The sequence below is a fragment of the Notolabrus celidotus genome, chromosome 5 (genome assembly GCF_009762535.1).
Source record: "Notolabrus celidotus isolate fNotCel1 chromosome 5, fNotCel1.pri, whole genome shotgun sequence".
Classification (NCBI taxonomy): domain Eukaryota; kingdom Metazoa; phylum Chordata; class Actinopteri; order Labriformes; family Labridae; genus Notolabrus; species Notolabrus celidotus.
This window is the reverse complement of record NC_048276.1, coordinates 12,682,331-12,698,529: the sequence shown is the minus strand read 5'-3', so window position 1 is coordinate 12,698,529 and position 16,199 is coordinate 12,682,331. Positions and strand designations below refer to the sequence as shown.

At 38.6% G+C, this 16,199-nt stretch overlaps 1 protein-coding gene across 4 annotated transcripts in view; it reads right to left on the bottom strand.

The window, feature by feature from the left end:
- Positions 1-16,199, bottom strand: part of zgc:163098 (uncharacterized protein LOC100037380 homolog) — a 17,386-nt gene extending 1,187 nt beyond the window's left edge. For 2 of the 4 annotated variants that reach the window (XM_034683280.1, XM_034683282.1), the window contains exons 1-22: positions 15,943-16,196; positions 13,048-13,132; positions 12,764-12,875; positions 12,256-12,365; positions 12,052-12,119; positions 11,198-11,298; positions 11,054-11,115; positions 10,809-10,974; positions 10,511-10,710; positions 9,878-9,921; positions 8,269-8,373; positions 8,110-8,176; positions 7,863-8,011; positions 7,595-7,757; positions 6,563-6,642; positions 6,377-6,464; positions 6,162-6,290; positions 3,904-4,084; positions 3,613-3,678; positions 3,470-3,533; positions 3,213-3,363; positions 2,831-2,941 (exon numbers count right to left, since the gene is read on the bottom strand). In XM_034683280.1, the coding sequence (XP_034539171.1) occupies positions 2,831-2,941; positions 3,213-3,363; positions 3,470-3,533; positions 3,613-3,678; positions 3,904-4,084; positions 6,162-6,290; positions 6,377-6,464; positions 6,563-6,642; positions 7,595-7,757; positions 7,863-8,011; positions 8,110-8,176; positions 8,269-8,373; positions 9,878-9,921; positions 10,511-10,710; positions 10,809-10,974; positions 11,054-11,115; positions 11,198-11,298; positions 12,052-12,119; positions 12,256-12,365; positions 12,764-12,875; positions 13,048-13,125 (2,295 nt within the window). In that variant the 5' untranslated portion in view covers positions 13,126-13,132; positions 15,943-16,196. Of the gene's footprint in view, positions 1-2,830; positions 2,942-3,212; positions 3,364-3,469; positions 3,534-3,612; positions 3,679-3,903; positions 4,085-6,161; positions 6,291-6,376; positions 6,465-6,562; positions 6,643-7,594; positions 7,758-7,862; positions 8,012-8,109; positions 8,177-8,268; positions 8,374-9,877; positions 9,922-10,510; positions 10,711-10,808; positions 10,975-11,053; positions 11,116-11,197; positions 11,299-12,051; positions 12,120-12,255; positions 12,366-12,763; positions 12,876-13,047; positions 13,133-15,942 lie in introns of those variants that run through there. The other 2 variants (XM_034683281.1, XM_034683284.1) reach the window with 2 other exon arrangements.

The following is a 16,199-nucleotide window of genomic DNA, read 5'->3' as shown; positions in this document are numbered from 1 at the left end:
TTTCTGCTATGAACAAGCTCAAATATTGTGGCATGACTGAAAGTGAAGCCATTGTTTTGTGAAGGAATGAGTATGGTAAGGTCCAGATGAGTGGTTCAACACACGCACAGCAGCCTCTGCCATCAGAGTATTAGTGCTGAAAGGGTAAATGAGACATGAAATGTTGAGACGCTATTAATGGTCATAAAACTTAAAAGGGCACCATAAAAGAGCAATCAATTTACCATTTGTTTGTAACCACCTTTCTATCCACATAAAAGTGCTAACATTCACAAGTGGGAAATTTCTATTGAGAGTTCATGCGGAAACAAAAAGTGAAAATCTATAAAGCTTTTGTTCACTTCAAACCTTGTTTCAGGCATCTAAACAGATATAACTTTAAAAACAGATGGTCTTTTAGAGCAGGGGTTCCCAAACTTTTCAGCCAGTGATCCCCAAAGTATTGGTGCCAAAGACTTGCGACCCTACTGTCCCTCAAAGTGATTTAATGTGGCTTCATGTTGCTGGTCTGCAGAAAATCAGCCTACCTATATGAGCATGTGGCTTTGTTTCCTGTGCCGCTATGATTTAACCTACTGCTACTGATGCTTTTGATGTTTAATTGTTCACTAACCCTAAACTTAGGAGTCATCTGGCAAAAAGAAAGGCAGAAAACTCATTACATTTTCTATTTTCAAGGTTTTATTTCAAGTTTAGCTACTATTTTTGTCTATTTTTTAATTATTTATATTTATTTATTTATAATATAAAATGTACTCTTTTTAGATAACTTTAGCCTTTAACCTTTTTTATTGCATTTTTTCGGTATTTCTTTGTTCACCACAAGTTCATAAATTACATTTAAGTAATACAAAACCAACAAAGAAGAAAAAAAACTATATATATAATTAAGAAATAATAATAATAAACAGTACAAGCAAAAATGAAGATAAACATAAGAAAAAAAAGGTAGATAAACAGTGTAAATAATCAAAATTAACAAAAATAAATATTTTTAGATAAAAAAAACATTCTGGAAGACTTCTCAAGACCCCCATTTGTGTCTCGCAACCCCCCAGGGGGTCTACACTTTGGGAACCCCTGTTTTAGAGAATGAAACCAACTCTGTACAACTTTGAGCCAATACTTCATTTTCTGTACTCTGCATTGTTTTCATTCCAATCTGCAATTTGAGGAGCTACCAAAGTGAAATAACACCCGTCCAGATATGTCTACCACTCACTCATTTCTTGGTTCATAGCATCCGCTGGAATAGCAATTGTTCATCTGTCTCTGGTGAGTCTCAGTTTCACTGTTAATAGTAAGTTACATACAGTCTTAACTCTGGCTCACATCAGTGGCATGAATCCAAAAAATAACATTGTCTTGTGATTTTAACCCTCCTGTTATGTTCGTTTCTCTGGAGGAGCAATAATATTCCTGGGTCAATTTGACCCGGGGCATATTCAATTATCCAGAAGTGTCAGAACCCAAAAAAATCTCAATAATCATTTTTAAATCAAATTTTTAACTCCATTACTAACCATTTAAATCAAGGTTTAGTCCATTAGTGTTCTTTAATTCTCACAGATCATGGTTCAATGAGGATAACTCACTCGTTTTTCATTTAAATTAATGTTAAAACTTTTTTAATGTACATTGGAAAGACCTAAATATAAATACAATAGTTTTACATGACATATTTTTGTTTATTTTATTTTAAATTTATTTTTATGGAGTGATGTTGATAAATTTACATGATACCTCTTCTGTCACATGCTGCCCAGATTTTTATGCTGCATTTAGCTGGTTTGGAAGGCATATATTGCCTAAAGTAGACTTTAAAAAGGGTCAATTTGACCCGCAACATAACAGGAGGATCAAAAGTCACATTGCTAGCTTGGTAAGATCAAACCTCCAGAAGGGAAGAAATCTTTGAAAATCCTTGCCTGTTTACTGGAGGTCACATAGATCATATGGTGAATACTAGAAGTAAGGAAACCTAAACACTACTTGTGTTTGCAACACAGCATTGGGCATAGTTGTAGCTGACGTTGGATGTTTAATCTAGAACAAGTTGATACCTGCACTTGCATACAGTTGTTTTACCCTCCTGTTATGTTCGTTTCTCTGAAACAGCAATAATGTTGCTGGGTCAATTTGACTCGGAGCATATTCAATTATCCAAAAGTGTCAGAACCCCAAAAAATCCCAAAAGACATTTTTTAAATCTCATTTTTAACTCCATTACTAACCATTTAAATCAAGATTTAGTCCATTGGTGTTCTTTAATTCTCTCAGATCATGGTTCAATGAGGATAACTCACTCATTTGTCATTTAAATTAATGCTAAAAGACTTTAATATAAATACAATAGCTTTACATGACATAGATTTTTGTTTATTTTATTTTTATTTTTTTTTATTTTTTTTTTTATGAAGTGATGTTGATAAATGAACACGTCTCCTCTTCTGTCACATGCTGCCAAGATTTTTATGCTGCATTTAGCTGGTTTGGAAGGCATATATTACCTAAAATAGACTTTAAAAAGGATCAATTTGACCCGCAACATAACAGGAGGGTTAAGAAGACATGCAAATCGTTGACAGATTACTGTCAATGAGAGACAGAAAGACCTCCTGCCTGCTTTTACTCTCCATATTTATATTATATCTCCTGTTTTGGTCAAAACTGCTGAGACCAGAGACGAGTACAAGCCAGGATCATTCCAATGCAAAAGTCTGGTCCTGCGTGTATAAATTCTACATTTTTAAGTAGAAACTGTAAATAGAGATTAATCAAAGGGGAAATAACAACATGTGATACAGATCACAGGCTGCCTTTAGCTCACCTTCTGCAGCAGCTTGTTCCTGTAGTGCTCGACTTCTTTCTGTATGCTCATTCCAGACTTACTCAGCCTCTTGCCAGACTCCAGCTCATCTTGGATCTTCATAACCTTTACCTGTGTGAGACAAATCTCATTAATTCTGAATATTGGGTTACAGAAAATTTTCACATTTTGAATGTATTGAATATAAAAGGTACTACAGTGAAGCTGCTAATGTGATTTGGTGCAGGGGTTATGGCTGTGCTACCATATTGCAATCTATCTATCTCTATTTCTAAAATGAAGCACTGTATTTTTCTTATGGCGTATAGTGAGTCTTCACAAAGTGGATGAGTTGAACTACAGCTCATTACACTGCCACATTGTTAAAAGAAAAGCAGCTTGCCTCCAGCTCTCTCAATCTTTTCCTTTTGCTCTCAGACATCTGAAAGCGTCTGAGGGAGCGCTGGAAGTCTGCACTGTCATATTTGGCTGTACTGCCCCAGTCATCACTGCTGTCACTCTCTGAGTCCTTATTAGCATCCTGTGAGTCGACACTGCCAACAGGAGAGAGAGGGAGAGGATAGACTCATGCATCTAGCATTTGACTGTTTGAATATGATGTGTGTGCTTTACACGAGCACAAGAGCACAGAGGCCTCACCTTACATTCACTTCATCTTCACTGTCCTGCTCCATCACCATGTCCCAATTAGACTCAGTGACGGCTTAGAGAGAGATGTATGTATGAGCGGGATCACAGGGGGGAAAGTAATACGATTCAGAGTTTATCTTGACCTGTGTTACCTTGAGAAAATGTCCCAGTGTCACCTGTCCTCTCCCACTTAGACAGAGGAACAGTGCTGTCATCCACTGAAGAGGAAAAGAAGACAGCGGGTCAGAACAAGAACATGTCATCAAAAAAAAAAGAAGTGTATTATTTGAAATGTAAGGCTGTGCAACAGAGATTTCTGGATATCATATTCTCCTTTCCTCTGATTCCAACGTCAGCATAAACTTCTGGTAACTATCTAAAAACTCCACACACTATTTACAACTCATGATATAAATACGGCCTTTAATGTATGATGAACTTACAGGGCATCCCATCAATGTCATCAACTGCGACTCTGAGGGGAACGCCGTCTATGTCATCAACGGGGTCTCCATCCAGAGGATCCCAGCCCAACGGGCAGCCATCGAGGTCATCCACAAGAGCTGAGTTTGAACTTATAGTTTCACTGTCCATTGGCGCACCATCGAGATCAGAGGACACATCCTAAAGGTGGGACACAAGTGAACAACTATTAATAATAAAATAATAACCCCAAACGCAATTCTGGAGATATCTCCAACTATGAAATGTGTTGCTTAAGCTCTTTGGGTCAAGTATACAATCTCCAAAGTCAGCGGCTAAGTTAAATAAAATTAATAAATAAAGGTATTGGGGGAAGGTCATGAAGCCACTAAATATTATAGGATGCTCATGGATTATGGAGGAGTTAATATGGTCACAGGCCTTAAAATTTCCTGGGAAAGAGATTTAGGGGTATCATATGATGAGCAAGAGTGCATAAGATTGTCAGTAATTTTCTAATGATTTCAAGGGATCTGAGGGTGAGGCTTATCCAATTTAAAATTCTGCACTGGTTTTATTGGACCCCAAGTAGGCTCTTTAGACTTAGCTTAAAGGATTTGCCTACTTGCTGAAAGTGTGGCATAGGTGAGGGCACCCTGGTACGTGTACTTTGCACGTCGTGCCCCATGATTAATCAGTACTGGAGGAAGATTCATTGTTATATTGTTAATGTTGTAAAAAGCCCATTTGTACTGTGTTCCGGGCTCTACATTTTGGGAGATTCTACAGTTTTATTGGCTTTTTCAAAACCACTGATCGAATGGATTCAAACTGCCATTATGATTGGACGACAGATTATACTGGACCCCGGGAGAACCTCCTTTTCTGAACTGGTTGACTGAACTGGGCACAGTAGCTGCATACGAAAGGATGTCTTTATAGAATGCAGGGCAGAACAGAAATATATCTTCTTAAGTGGGGCGTGTATCTTGATGGGATTAACAGGCCAGAATGAAGATCAAGTGTGAAAACTAGAAATGGTCTTGTATTGTTTTTTTATTTTTATGTTCCTTTATATGCTAAGCCACTATAGAAGATAGCACCTGCTGAACCCTCTTGGTGAAGATTTTGTGTGGGGGTTGGGGTGGGGTTATTTGTAACAAACAGATGTGTGTCATATATTACCACTGTTTTGTTTTTGTGAAATAAAAATTGAAAGTCATAAAAAAAAAAAATAATAATATATTTTATTTATATAGCGCTTTTCAGAACCCTCAAAGACACTTCACAAATAGCACACAATAAAAGAAACAGAAATAGAAACACAGTGGATATAAAAACATTAATAGTTAAAAGCAATTCTGAAGAGGTGTGTTTTGAGCTGGGATTTGAATGTTTGTAGCTCAGTGGTTGCGTATGTGTTTGGGGAGGGAGTTCCAGAGGGCAGGGGCAGCAATGGAGTAAGCCCTGTCGCCCCAGGTACGGTGCTTGGTCCTACAGGGTGGGGAGAGGAGGTTTTCATTGGAGGAGCGGAGAGCACAGGAGGGGTTGTGAGGGTGAAGCAGGTCAGTGAGATAGGAGGGTGCCAGGTGATGGAGGGCTTTGTAAGTCAGGAGGAGGAGTTTGAAGTGAATACATTGGGGGACTGGAAGCCAGTGGAGGTTTTTGGAGGACAGGGGTGATGTGATCACAGGAATGGGAGTGAGTGAGTAGACGAGCAGCTGAGTTCTGGATGTACTGGAGTTTATTGAGGACTTTGGATGGTGAGCCTTATAGGATGCTGTTACAGTAGTCAATTCTGGAGGTGATGAATGAATGTATCAGGGTTTCAGCTGCAGGGAAGGAGAGTAGTGGGCGGAGTCGGGCCATGTTTTATAGGTGAAAGAAGGCGGTTTTGGTGATGTTAGTGACGTGTTTTTCAAAGGTGAGGTTGGTGTCAAAAATGAAACCGAGGTTTCCAATACGGGTTGATGGAGTCAGAGTGGTGTTATCAAATGTGAGGGAGAAGTTTTGGGTGGTTGTGGTGAGGGATTTTGGGCCGATGATGATGATGACATCTGATTTGTCGCAGTTTAGTTGAAGAAAGTTTTTTTGCATCCATTAATTTCGGTAAGACAGTCAGTAAGACATTAAAGCTGTTTTGGTCCAAACATGTTTGAATATCATCTTGGTTTGAATATTTTCCAACATGAACAGCAACAACAGTACACTTAGCTTTAAAAGCCACCAGGGAGAGATGATATAAAGTATTTTATGAGTGGATAAATATTCTGCTCACCTCGGGCGTCTCTGAGGACGGCTCCTCTGCTTTGGCTAAGCCCAGAAAGATGTTTTGCAGGTGGATTAGATAATAGTCAGGATAAATATCCCAGAATTCCCATGCTCGGAAACAGCTCATGACCTTTTTCTGTGAATACAGAAGATGAAAAAAGTTTCACTTAGCAGCTAATATACCTCGCACAATGACATTCATCAAAAATAGAGCATGATTACCTTAAACTGCTCAGCCTGCAGCCTGGCTTGTATGTTGTTGTATGCTGTATTAAGGTCTTGGAATATCTGTGTTAACATTTTTTCAAAACTGGAAAATCAGAGACAAAAACAACTGAGAACTGATGGCTTAAGACAAGATAAAGTAGGTTGAAACACTTGAGAATGAATTACGGTGAAGTCTCTTACTGTTTACGATACTGTGATGCACCCGGAACTTTTGCAAAAGAGTTGTGCAAGATGTCGGACACAAGATACAATCTCGCAATCTGTCAGTGCAGAGGCAAATGAGCATAATCAGATATACTTTTTGAAGACATTTTCTACAATTCTACAATTTCATTTAGCAGACGCTTTTGTCCAAAGCCACGTACAACACAAGCAAGAATTTAGACTGGAGGGAAAAACCTTAGTAAGTGCGACAAAGTGCTTCAAGTTGATTGGCCACAGGTTCTGCCATCTAGTACCAGAAGAAGTGCCAGGTTTTTTTTAGTTTTTTTAAAGATAATTTCAATTCAAAGGTTTTTATTGTCAATTTTCACTATATATAAGAGACATACAGGAAAAACGAGATGCTGTTTCTCTCTTCCAGCTTTTAAATGTCTAAAATTTAAATATAAATACAATAAAATATATTAAAAAATACAGTTACACAAAAACAGCCTATGTACACAGTGCAGGTAGTGCAGTGACAGTTTAAAAATGGACAATGTAAATAGATAATAGTGCAAATGATATTAAGGTGCAGACAGTATTCGAGATAAGTAAATAATTAAGTAAATGGTTAATGTGCATAAGCAGCTGAGGTAGAGTCCTCAGCTGTAGCCAAAGCTAATCACAACTAATAATTGAAGTCAACAATATCGTTCAACATTCAACAGCATTCAATATTCAGTGCTAAACATTCAATAAGAGCTGGGTTTTAGACTTTCTGATTCATTCTACCCCTGAGGACAAAGAGGAGAAGAGTCAGGTTAAGTGCCTAAGTGTTCCCTGAACAGTTGAGTCTTCAGACATCTCTTAAAAGTAGAAAGGGACTCTGCAGATCTTAAGGAGTTGGGTAATTAATTCCACCAGTTGGGAACAACAGAGGAGAAGAGTCTAGCTAGAGATTTAGAGCCATGCTGGGCTGGGAGCCCCAGGCGTCTTTCACAGGCTGAGCGTAGTGGGTGAGAGGATTTTGCATTTTGTGCAGCTTTATTCATGTTAAGGTACACTCACCTTGTTGCAAAGAGGTGTTGGAGTCAACGAAAAAGACTCAGTGATGCGTCTCACTACTTCCTCTGCTGCATTTGATTGCTCCAAACAGAACAGCATGGCAACAGCGATATCTTCTCTTCTTGGAATGAGCTCTGTGAGTAATGTCTGCAGCCTCTGTCTGTCTCTGAGAGTATGAACAGAAGAAGAACAAAGATTTAAAACCTCAGATTGTGCCAAACAATTCAGACGTAGGTAAAAACTAATTTGCCAATATACCTGCCAAACATACTTAGCCCTTAGCTGCCCTTTCTTCACCTCCTCTTCTTCCTCCTCATCTTCACCTCCCTGGGAGTGGCTGACAGGAATAGGGGGCCTCCATATGGAGCCACCACGGAACAGACAAAAATCTGTAGTCCTCCAGTCTGTTTGGGAATCTCCCTGTGGTAGTCAAACCAATATAAATCCAACAACAAATCACTTCAAAATGAGACTAGTGAAAGGACTTCTGAAAACCAGACTTCAATGCAGAATCCCACCTGGAGGATTGAGAACAGTCTCCAGCGGTAGTACACGTGATCTTGACTTTTGTTGTCGAAAAGGAACCTGAGACAAGAAAGAAAGGGCAAATTTCACATTTACCCTTCAAGGGCACCAACAAGAAGAACACACTTTTCAACGGGTGCAGCAGTTCTTACCTGTAATCTGGATTGTTTATTTCTTTGTTCATTATTACAGCTTCAAACACAAAGCCTTCACGCACCACAAACTCTATCATCTTGTGAATAAGGAACAAAAGATTCCTATTGGGGAAGAAGAAGACAATATATGAGAAGGGTTTTTTTTTTGTCTAAACTCTTTCTGCACAAACATCATTTACAGTATAAGATCTGTAAAAGCTCTAAACGAGTAACTAGTGGCTCATGCAAACTGCAGGCTGTTAGATTAAAAGCAGCAAGTTAGCCCCAAGCTTTGTCATTGATCTCAGTAAATTTATTCGGTTAAAAATGTAAAAAAAAACCAAAAAAAAAACCACACTAAGGATAGAAGATCATACTGCATAAAACTGCATTATCACTGCCATTACATGAAACAGGCACTGTGTCAGCATGTATCAGTACTCTTAGCTCACTGTGTCCAAGACCACACAACTCTAAATTCATAAACAACAATCTAAAATTTGAAAATTCTTTTTGAAAGTACTTTTCTCATAGGTGTTCATTTCAAGGGGTTATCCTCAAATACATATCAAAATGTAGTAAACAGAATGCATGGATGTGTGTATGCTAAGGGCTTTGGTATTAAATTAAACATTGTTGGTATATAATTTATAAGGTAGCTAAATTTAGCACATTTTCTGGATCATCTTTGGGCAGTATGTTCATATAGTGATACTGCTTTTGTGTTTGATCTACACTCATAATTAGAGGTGTGAAAAAATATCGATACAGCAATATATCGCGATACTTCCTGAACCTTCCATGACCTCCAATATGATAACAATATTTCAACTCTTAATATCGATATTTTTGTAATAATAAAAATTCACATTTTAGCAGAGTTGGAACTAAAATAATACTTCAGTATCTCAAAAACAATAAAATGGAAAAAGTTGTTTCAATCAAATCGTTTTGACTTAACTTGTCCTTTCAATTTTGAGTAATATTGTGTGATTAACATATACACCATCTTTATTTTTTCTTAGTTTACTGTGTAGAATATCACAATATAATATAATATGTATATCGTGATACTATCATATCGTGACCCAAGTATCGTGATGCGTATCATATCGTGAAGTTCTTGGCAATACTCACCCCTACTCACAATAAGACCTTACAAGCCTTACTTCTCTAATGAATCACTTCCTGGTTGTATTTGGGGTTCTAGCATTGGTCTACCTTCTAGCCGTAACTGCAGTGTCTCAGCCAACATATGAACACACTGCTATAACTGATGGCTTTAACATTTTAACATTATATAACATTATTATAATTGTCATTTTAGCATTCACATATACAAGCCCATCATAACCCTAAACAGGGATATTGATAAAATGATGGGAACAACATGAACCACTTGCAGGAGAAAATGCACATGTCAAAATAACAACATTCACTGCTCAGCCATAAAGGCCTTTAACTTTTAGAAATCTAAAGCTGCAAATGTTAAAATTAATGATTGATGGCAAGTGTTGCAACACCTGACGGAACCTGTATAGACACTTTAAGAGTTCACCTCTGCCTCTGACCTACAATACCTGTGTGACAACAGCTGTTTAAAGTGAAGTAAGAAAAGAGTGTGTACCTTTCTTTTGGGATTACCACTTGGACTACGGCTTTGGACAAAGTCTGTTTGTGAAGTAAAACCAAAATAGTGAAGATGGAGTTAAAAAGTTAGCACCTGTACAGATGAAACACTGCCGCATACATACATCCATACAGCCGAGAAAATCACTCAGTCAGTGAAGTGGGAGGGAAGGGGATACAGGAGATTTATCTTTAAGAGCTTCAAGTTTTGAATAAATATTTTGTCACAGTTCAACTGTTATGCTACATTGAATTGGTGCCATGACATACTCCTGTAACAAAGGTGATCAATAACATGATCCAAACTCTTAGAATGACCATTTAACTATATATTTATTGTCACATAGTTGGATAAGAGGCTGTAGTTTAAAACTGGGGTTTGATTTTACCTTAAGGCCACATTAGAATTTTTTAGAAAGTGTCAGACAGAGTGGAGCACAAAACTTTTCTGAAAGCTCATCCCACTAATTTTCAAACACTGTGATTCTTCTCCCTGTGCACCTTCCCCACCATCGCAATGCAGCTAACACCTAAAACAAGTTCCTAAAAAGTCCTGCAGTGTCCTGGTGGACTCAAAATTAGTGACAATTAAAAGTCATGCAAACATCTCAGAGCACAGAGTCAGTTTTACCTTGTCAAGCTTCCCTTTGTCCATGTCCAACGGCTTGGTGAAGTCATTGCGGAAGCGATCCAATGGCTGAGCATTGAACGGCAGACCAGAATGAGGTGGCGGTGTTGCCCTCACCCCTGTTGATGTGTAGATTGGCTGACGTGGAATGCGAACTGGTTTAGCCCACCCTAGCTTCATCACAAACCCCATGATTTTTTTACCTGATATTAAAAACCACAATCATCGTGTCCATAAAACACAATAGTGTCATGATTGGACATAGAATTAAACAGAAACTTAAAAACAAAGTCAGCTGAACCTTCAAGTGCAGCCATAGCTCTTTCTGCATCTCTCCGTGTCATGAAGGCAACAAATGCTCTGTTGGAGATCCTTAAGCGCTCCTCTGCATTTCGGGGCCACATTATCTTCACACTGGCCAGGGGGCCGTACTCGCAAAACTCTTGGCAGAGCATCTCCTCATTCATCTGAAAAACAATAAGAATGAAGAATGAGAATTGTACACATGTGCTGAGCCAAGCTAATCAGAGTCAGTGTGCTCTTTACCTTTGGATTAATCTGGCATAAGAAGAGGTTAGTGGTGCTTGGTGCTGAAATCCCATCATATACTGTCAGAGGTAAGAACAGGATTAAGGTGAGCGTAGGCATGCAGCACTTTTATATAACATTTATTCTGGAGGGGACTCTCACTTGATCGTCCTGCTGATGGTATGTCCAGATCTCCTTCTCCTCCTTCCCAGTCTGTTTCATTTTTCTTCCTTTTATGCCTTTCCTTGCGCTCTTCTTGTATTCTGCATTTTTGGAATATTAAATTAAGCTAAGGTATGGCGAAGGAAAAGGATCAATTGAACTTAAACATGTCACTAACATCACCAGAACCGCCTTCTTTCACCTATAAAACATTGCCCGACTCCACCCACTACTCTCCTTCCCTGCAGCTGAAACCCTGATCCATTCATTCATCACCTCCAGAATTGACTACTGTAACAGCATCCTGTAAGGCTCATCATCCAAAGTCCTCAATAAACTCCAGTACATTCAGAACTCAGCTGCCCGTCTACTCACTCACTCCTGTTCCTGTGATCACATCCGACTGTCCTCCAAAAACCTCCACTGGCTTCCTGTCCCCCAACGCATTCACTTCAAACTCCTCCTCCTGACTTACAAAGCCCTCCATCACCTAGCACCCTCCTATCTCACCGACCTGCTTCACCCTCCCGTGCTCTCCGCTCCTCCAATGAAAACCTCCTCTCCCCACCCTGTGGGACCAAGCACCGAACCTGGGGCGACAAGGCTTACTCCATTGCTGCCCCCGCTTTCTGGAACTCCCTCCCCAAACACATATGCAACTCCACTGACCTACAAACATTCCAATCCCAGCTCAGAACACACCTCTTCAGAACTGTTTTAACTGTTAATGTTTTTATATCCACTGTGTTTCTATTTCTGTTTCTTTTATTGTGTGCTATTTGTGAAGTGTTTTCTGAGAAGCGCTGTATAAAGAAAATGTATTATTATTTTATTATTATAAAAACAAGACTTACATCTTAAGTTCTTCTTTGAAGAGTTCAAGATTACTCTTCTGTTTTTCATCCGTCGTTCTTTTATGAGCCTGTTAACCAAGCAGGCAGTCATAATGGTCACAATAATAAAAAAAAGTGGGAGGTCAAGAAAAAAAGTAAATTAGTGTTAAAGGCAGTTTTTGTTTACACTGAATTCAGTTTTTAAGCCTGCAAACAAATACTTACAGCCCTTTTGCTCTCAGCAGCTGATGCTGATGAGACATGCTGGGACACAGGACTCAACTTGGTGGGAGGCCGATACAGCTTAATTTTCTTGAGCGCTGCTGCCTCCTCCTCTGCAAAAAATGCAGCAATAAATGAACACTGACAAAAATGTATTCAGAGGTAGTAAAAGTTACCTGAACTGCTTCCTGTAGATACACAAAGACAGATGTGTTCAAGAATAAGGTAGGTGTGAGTGTTGCTGTTGTATTAAGCTTTGAATTTTAAGGATTTCTTTGTGTATTAGAATAAATAGAAGTAAGACGTATTCAAATTTGGCACTGTTTTTTAATTGGAGTGATAAAAGACTCCTGACTTTGAGTCCCCAGAGTGGTGGAATTTTTTTTACATCTTTCAAATGATATGGGCTCTGCCAGCCTAAGATGATGAACCATTGCTGAGTCAGCTGGCATTCATTAAACGCGCAATTCAGCTGCATCATGCCAATATGAGATCATAAAGTCCTGCTTACCTTTAGTTACATTCACAATACCCCCATGGACAAAGGGTTTTTGGCCACTTTTCTTATTTGACTCAAATGATGCCACAAACTCTTCAAAAACCTCTGCTGCTTTCTCTTCCTCCTATGAAGTCAAACAGAAACAAAGACAGTATGTTTAAGGGCCTCCTTAACTTCACTGTTGATAGAATAAAACAAATTGAAATCAGTGAAAACTAAAAGCATTTATTCTACATTCATTATAAATGGTTGAATAAATCCAAAAAGCACATATTGTGTCTTCTACATTCCCTTACCTTTTTCTTTAGTTTTTTCAGTTCTTTCTGTGTGAGTGGTTTGATAGGAGTGGCTCGTTTTCCCTTTCTATCTGCCATGCTCAACCTGCAATTAAAAAAGTGAAAGATTAATAAGAAAATAAAAAAGAATAAGTAATATCTCCACTCGATTTAATCAGCTTACTTTATCATTTCACCTTTATTGGTGGTAAAATAAGGATATAAACCCATTCACCCATTTGATATTGTAATTACATTAATCCTACTGAGTGTGTCCTTCACTAAAACAGTCTGGCATCAGTTATTTTTTGTTTTTACTTTTACAACCCACAAAGTGAGGAAGCCTTGAGTGGAAACACATTCATACAATTTAATTACTTCATTTTCCCATAATGATGTCTAATTTCCCTTTATTTTCTAAAGTTCAAGACTTAATTTCTCATTGTTTAAGGATAATGCTATTTTCTCACTATCTCAGGTAAAAGAAGCTGGTTCTCCATTTTGATGGATACATTTTTTTTCTTTATCTCAGGATAAAAAAGGTTTGTTTTTTGTGATATTGGGATAATTGTTGGTGATCTAGTTCCCAAAGAATACACTGGCTACTAGGACAGGCCAAACCACATCATGTCATGCTGCCATTGCCCAAACCGAGAGATGAGGTGCTTGTTTCTATGTTTTTTTTTTGCTTTTGAAATTTTGGAATACAAGCTACTGTATAAACATTTGTCATTAAAGCTAGGGTTGGTAGTCATGGAAAACTAGCATGAATTTGACTGTAGCATTCCCTCCCCCCCTCCCCTCGGAGCTCCTCCAAAACGACGCCCCCACTGATTCGCGACCATTTGATCGTGACTGATTCAAAACCGGCCCTCAGCACATCATTTGTGTTTTGCACTACGTCAACTCATGTCTCACTCAGCGGTAAGAAAACACCAAAACATTATCATAGTGAAAGTTAAAAACACAAACAAACATGAAATGTACGCGCAGGAGGCGGGCAGAACGGCAGGACGGGATTTGATTGGTTTCATATTTTGACTCCTGATGGCAGGGATTGGTTGGTGTTTTCCCAGGTTTACTCCGGCTGTAGATAGCAACTTTTTTCCCGCTCTTTTTTTAAGAACACATTATGTATTGATTGACATCAGGACATAAAGACATTTTTAACCAGTATAACAAAACGTGTATCTAAATCTGACTACCAACCCCAGCTTTAAGTCAAGATCTTGAGAAAACAACTAGCTCATAATCACAGCAAAACAGAGTAAATAAAATGTATGGATGCAAGCCCACTTAGGGCTTCCATACAAACAGTGTCTGCTGGGTCACATTATTAAAGTTTCATTATAAATCATCGTTAGGTCAGAGAATTTACAGTGGCCCTGAAGTGCATATCACAACGGCAAATCAAAAAACACTACAGCAAATCAGAAAACACAACGGCAAATCAGAAAACACAACGGCAAATCAAAAAACACTACAGCAAATCAGAAAATACTACGGCAATTCAGAAAACACTACAGCAACACTACGGCGAACCAGAAAACACTACAGCAACACTATGGCGAATCAGAAAACACTACAGCAACACTATGGCAAATCAGAAAACACAACGGTAAATCAGAAAACACTACAGCAAATCACAGAAAATTACAGCAAATCAGAGAACACTACAGCAAATCAGAGAAAATTACAGCAAATCAGAGAACACTACAGCAAATCAGAGAAAACTACAGCAAATCAGAGAACACTACATCAAATCAGAGAACACTACAGCAAATCAGAAAACAACGGTAAATCAGAAAACACTACAGCGAATCAGAAAACACTACATCAAATCAGAGAACACTACAGCAAATCAGAGAACACTACAGCAAATCAGAGAACACTACAGCAAATCAGAAAACAACGGTAAATCAGAAAACACTACAGCGAATCAGAAAACACTACATCAAATCAGAGAACACTACAGCAAATCAGAGAACACTACAGCAAATCAGAGAACACTACAGCAAATCAGAGAACACTACAGCAAATCAGAAAACACAATGGAAAATCAGAAAACACTACAGCAAATCAGAAAACAGTTTGGTTATTGTCGTCATGTTTTGTGAATTGTCGTCATGTTTTGTGAATTGTCGTCATGTTTTCTGAATTGTCGTCATGTTTTCTGAATTATCGTCATGTTTTCTGAATTGTCGTCATGTTTTGTGAATTGTCGTCATGTTTTCTGAATTGTCGTCATGTTTTCTGAATTGCGGTAGTGTTTTCTGATTTGTCGTTGTGATTTGCACTTCAGGGCCACCGTACAGAATAGACTCAGGCAATAGAAAAAAAGAATGGGCTGTGAAAATTTGAGTAAAATGTAGTATAATGTAATGCCACATATGCTGTTAGCTGTTTGAATGTATTGATGGATGGGATGGAAATGTATGATGTTAAAAGACTATTAAGAAGTTGTCTGTAATTAAGTAATATCATGAATAAATGTATTAGTTTCATACATCTGTTTAACAGATATTCTGCTTGTCCCCTGCTGTAGAAGTGACTAACAAGTTGTTTATGGTGTTTAAAAGGCTTGGACTGTCACTGAGCTATCCCTCCCCTTTGCTAACATGAGCTAACAGATGTTTAGCTTAGCCTAACTATCGCAGGGCTCCAGGGATCTGACAGCTTTTCTTTAATGCTTACTACAGCTCATATTGCTCTGTCGACCTTTTCTCCTCAAAATCCCTAAACCAGCACAGTTACTAAAATCTGTTTCTAATGCTGTCATCTGGTAACTCTCTATGTATAACAGTGCAGTGCTCTAAGCTAGCTCAATAACAGTCTCATATTTTCTCCCACAAAGCACCGACAGACCGCATAGTATACTATAACACGCCTCATGCATTAGCTGAAACTGCGACTTACTATGAGTGACATGCTATTGCTTCTGCATTTGCTTGCGACGACAATTGGTTTATATCACAACATGCTATCAGGAGGAGAGTGCTGCTGGGGCTGTGGAGGAGGACGTCTGCTCTGTCTGCAACATAACAAATGAGTCTGTCACAGTGCTGCTGCTACATATTCATGATGGAAGTGTCCACTTATCTACAGGACCGGTTCACTTGTCAAGACTTCATGGCTTGATGAGTTAATTATACAGTGCCTCTTCTCCACATGAG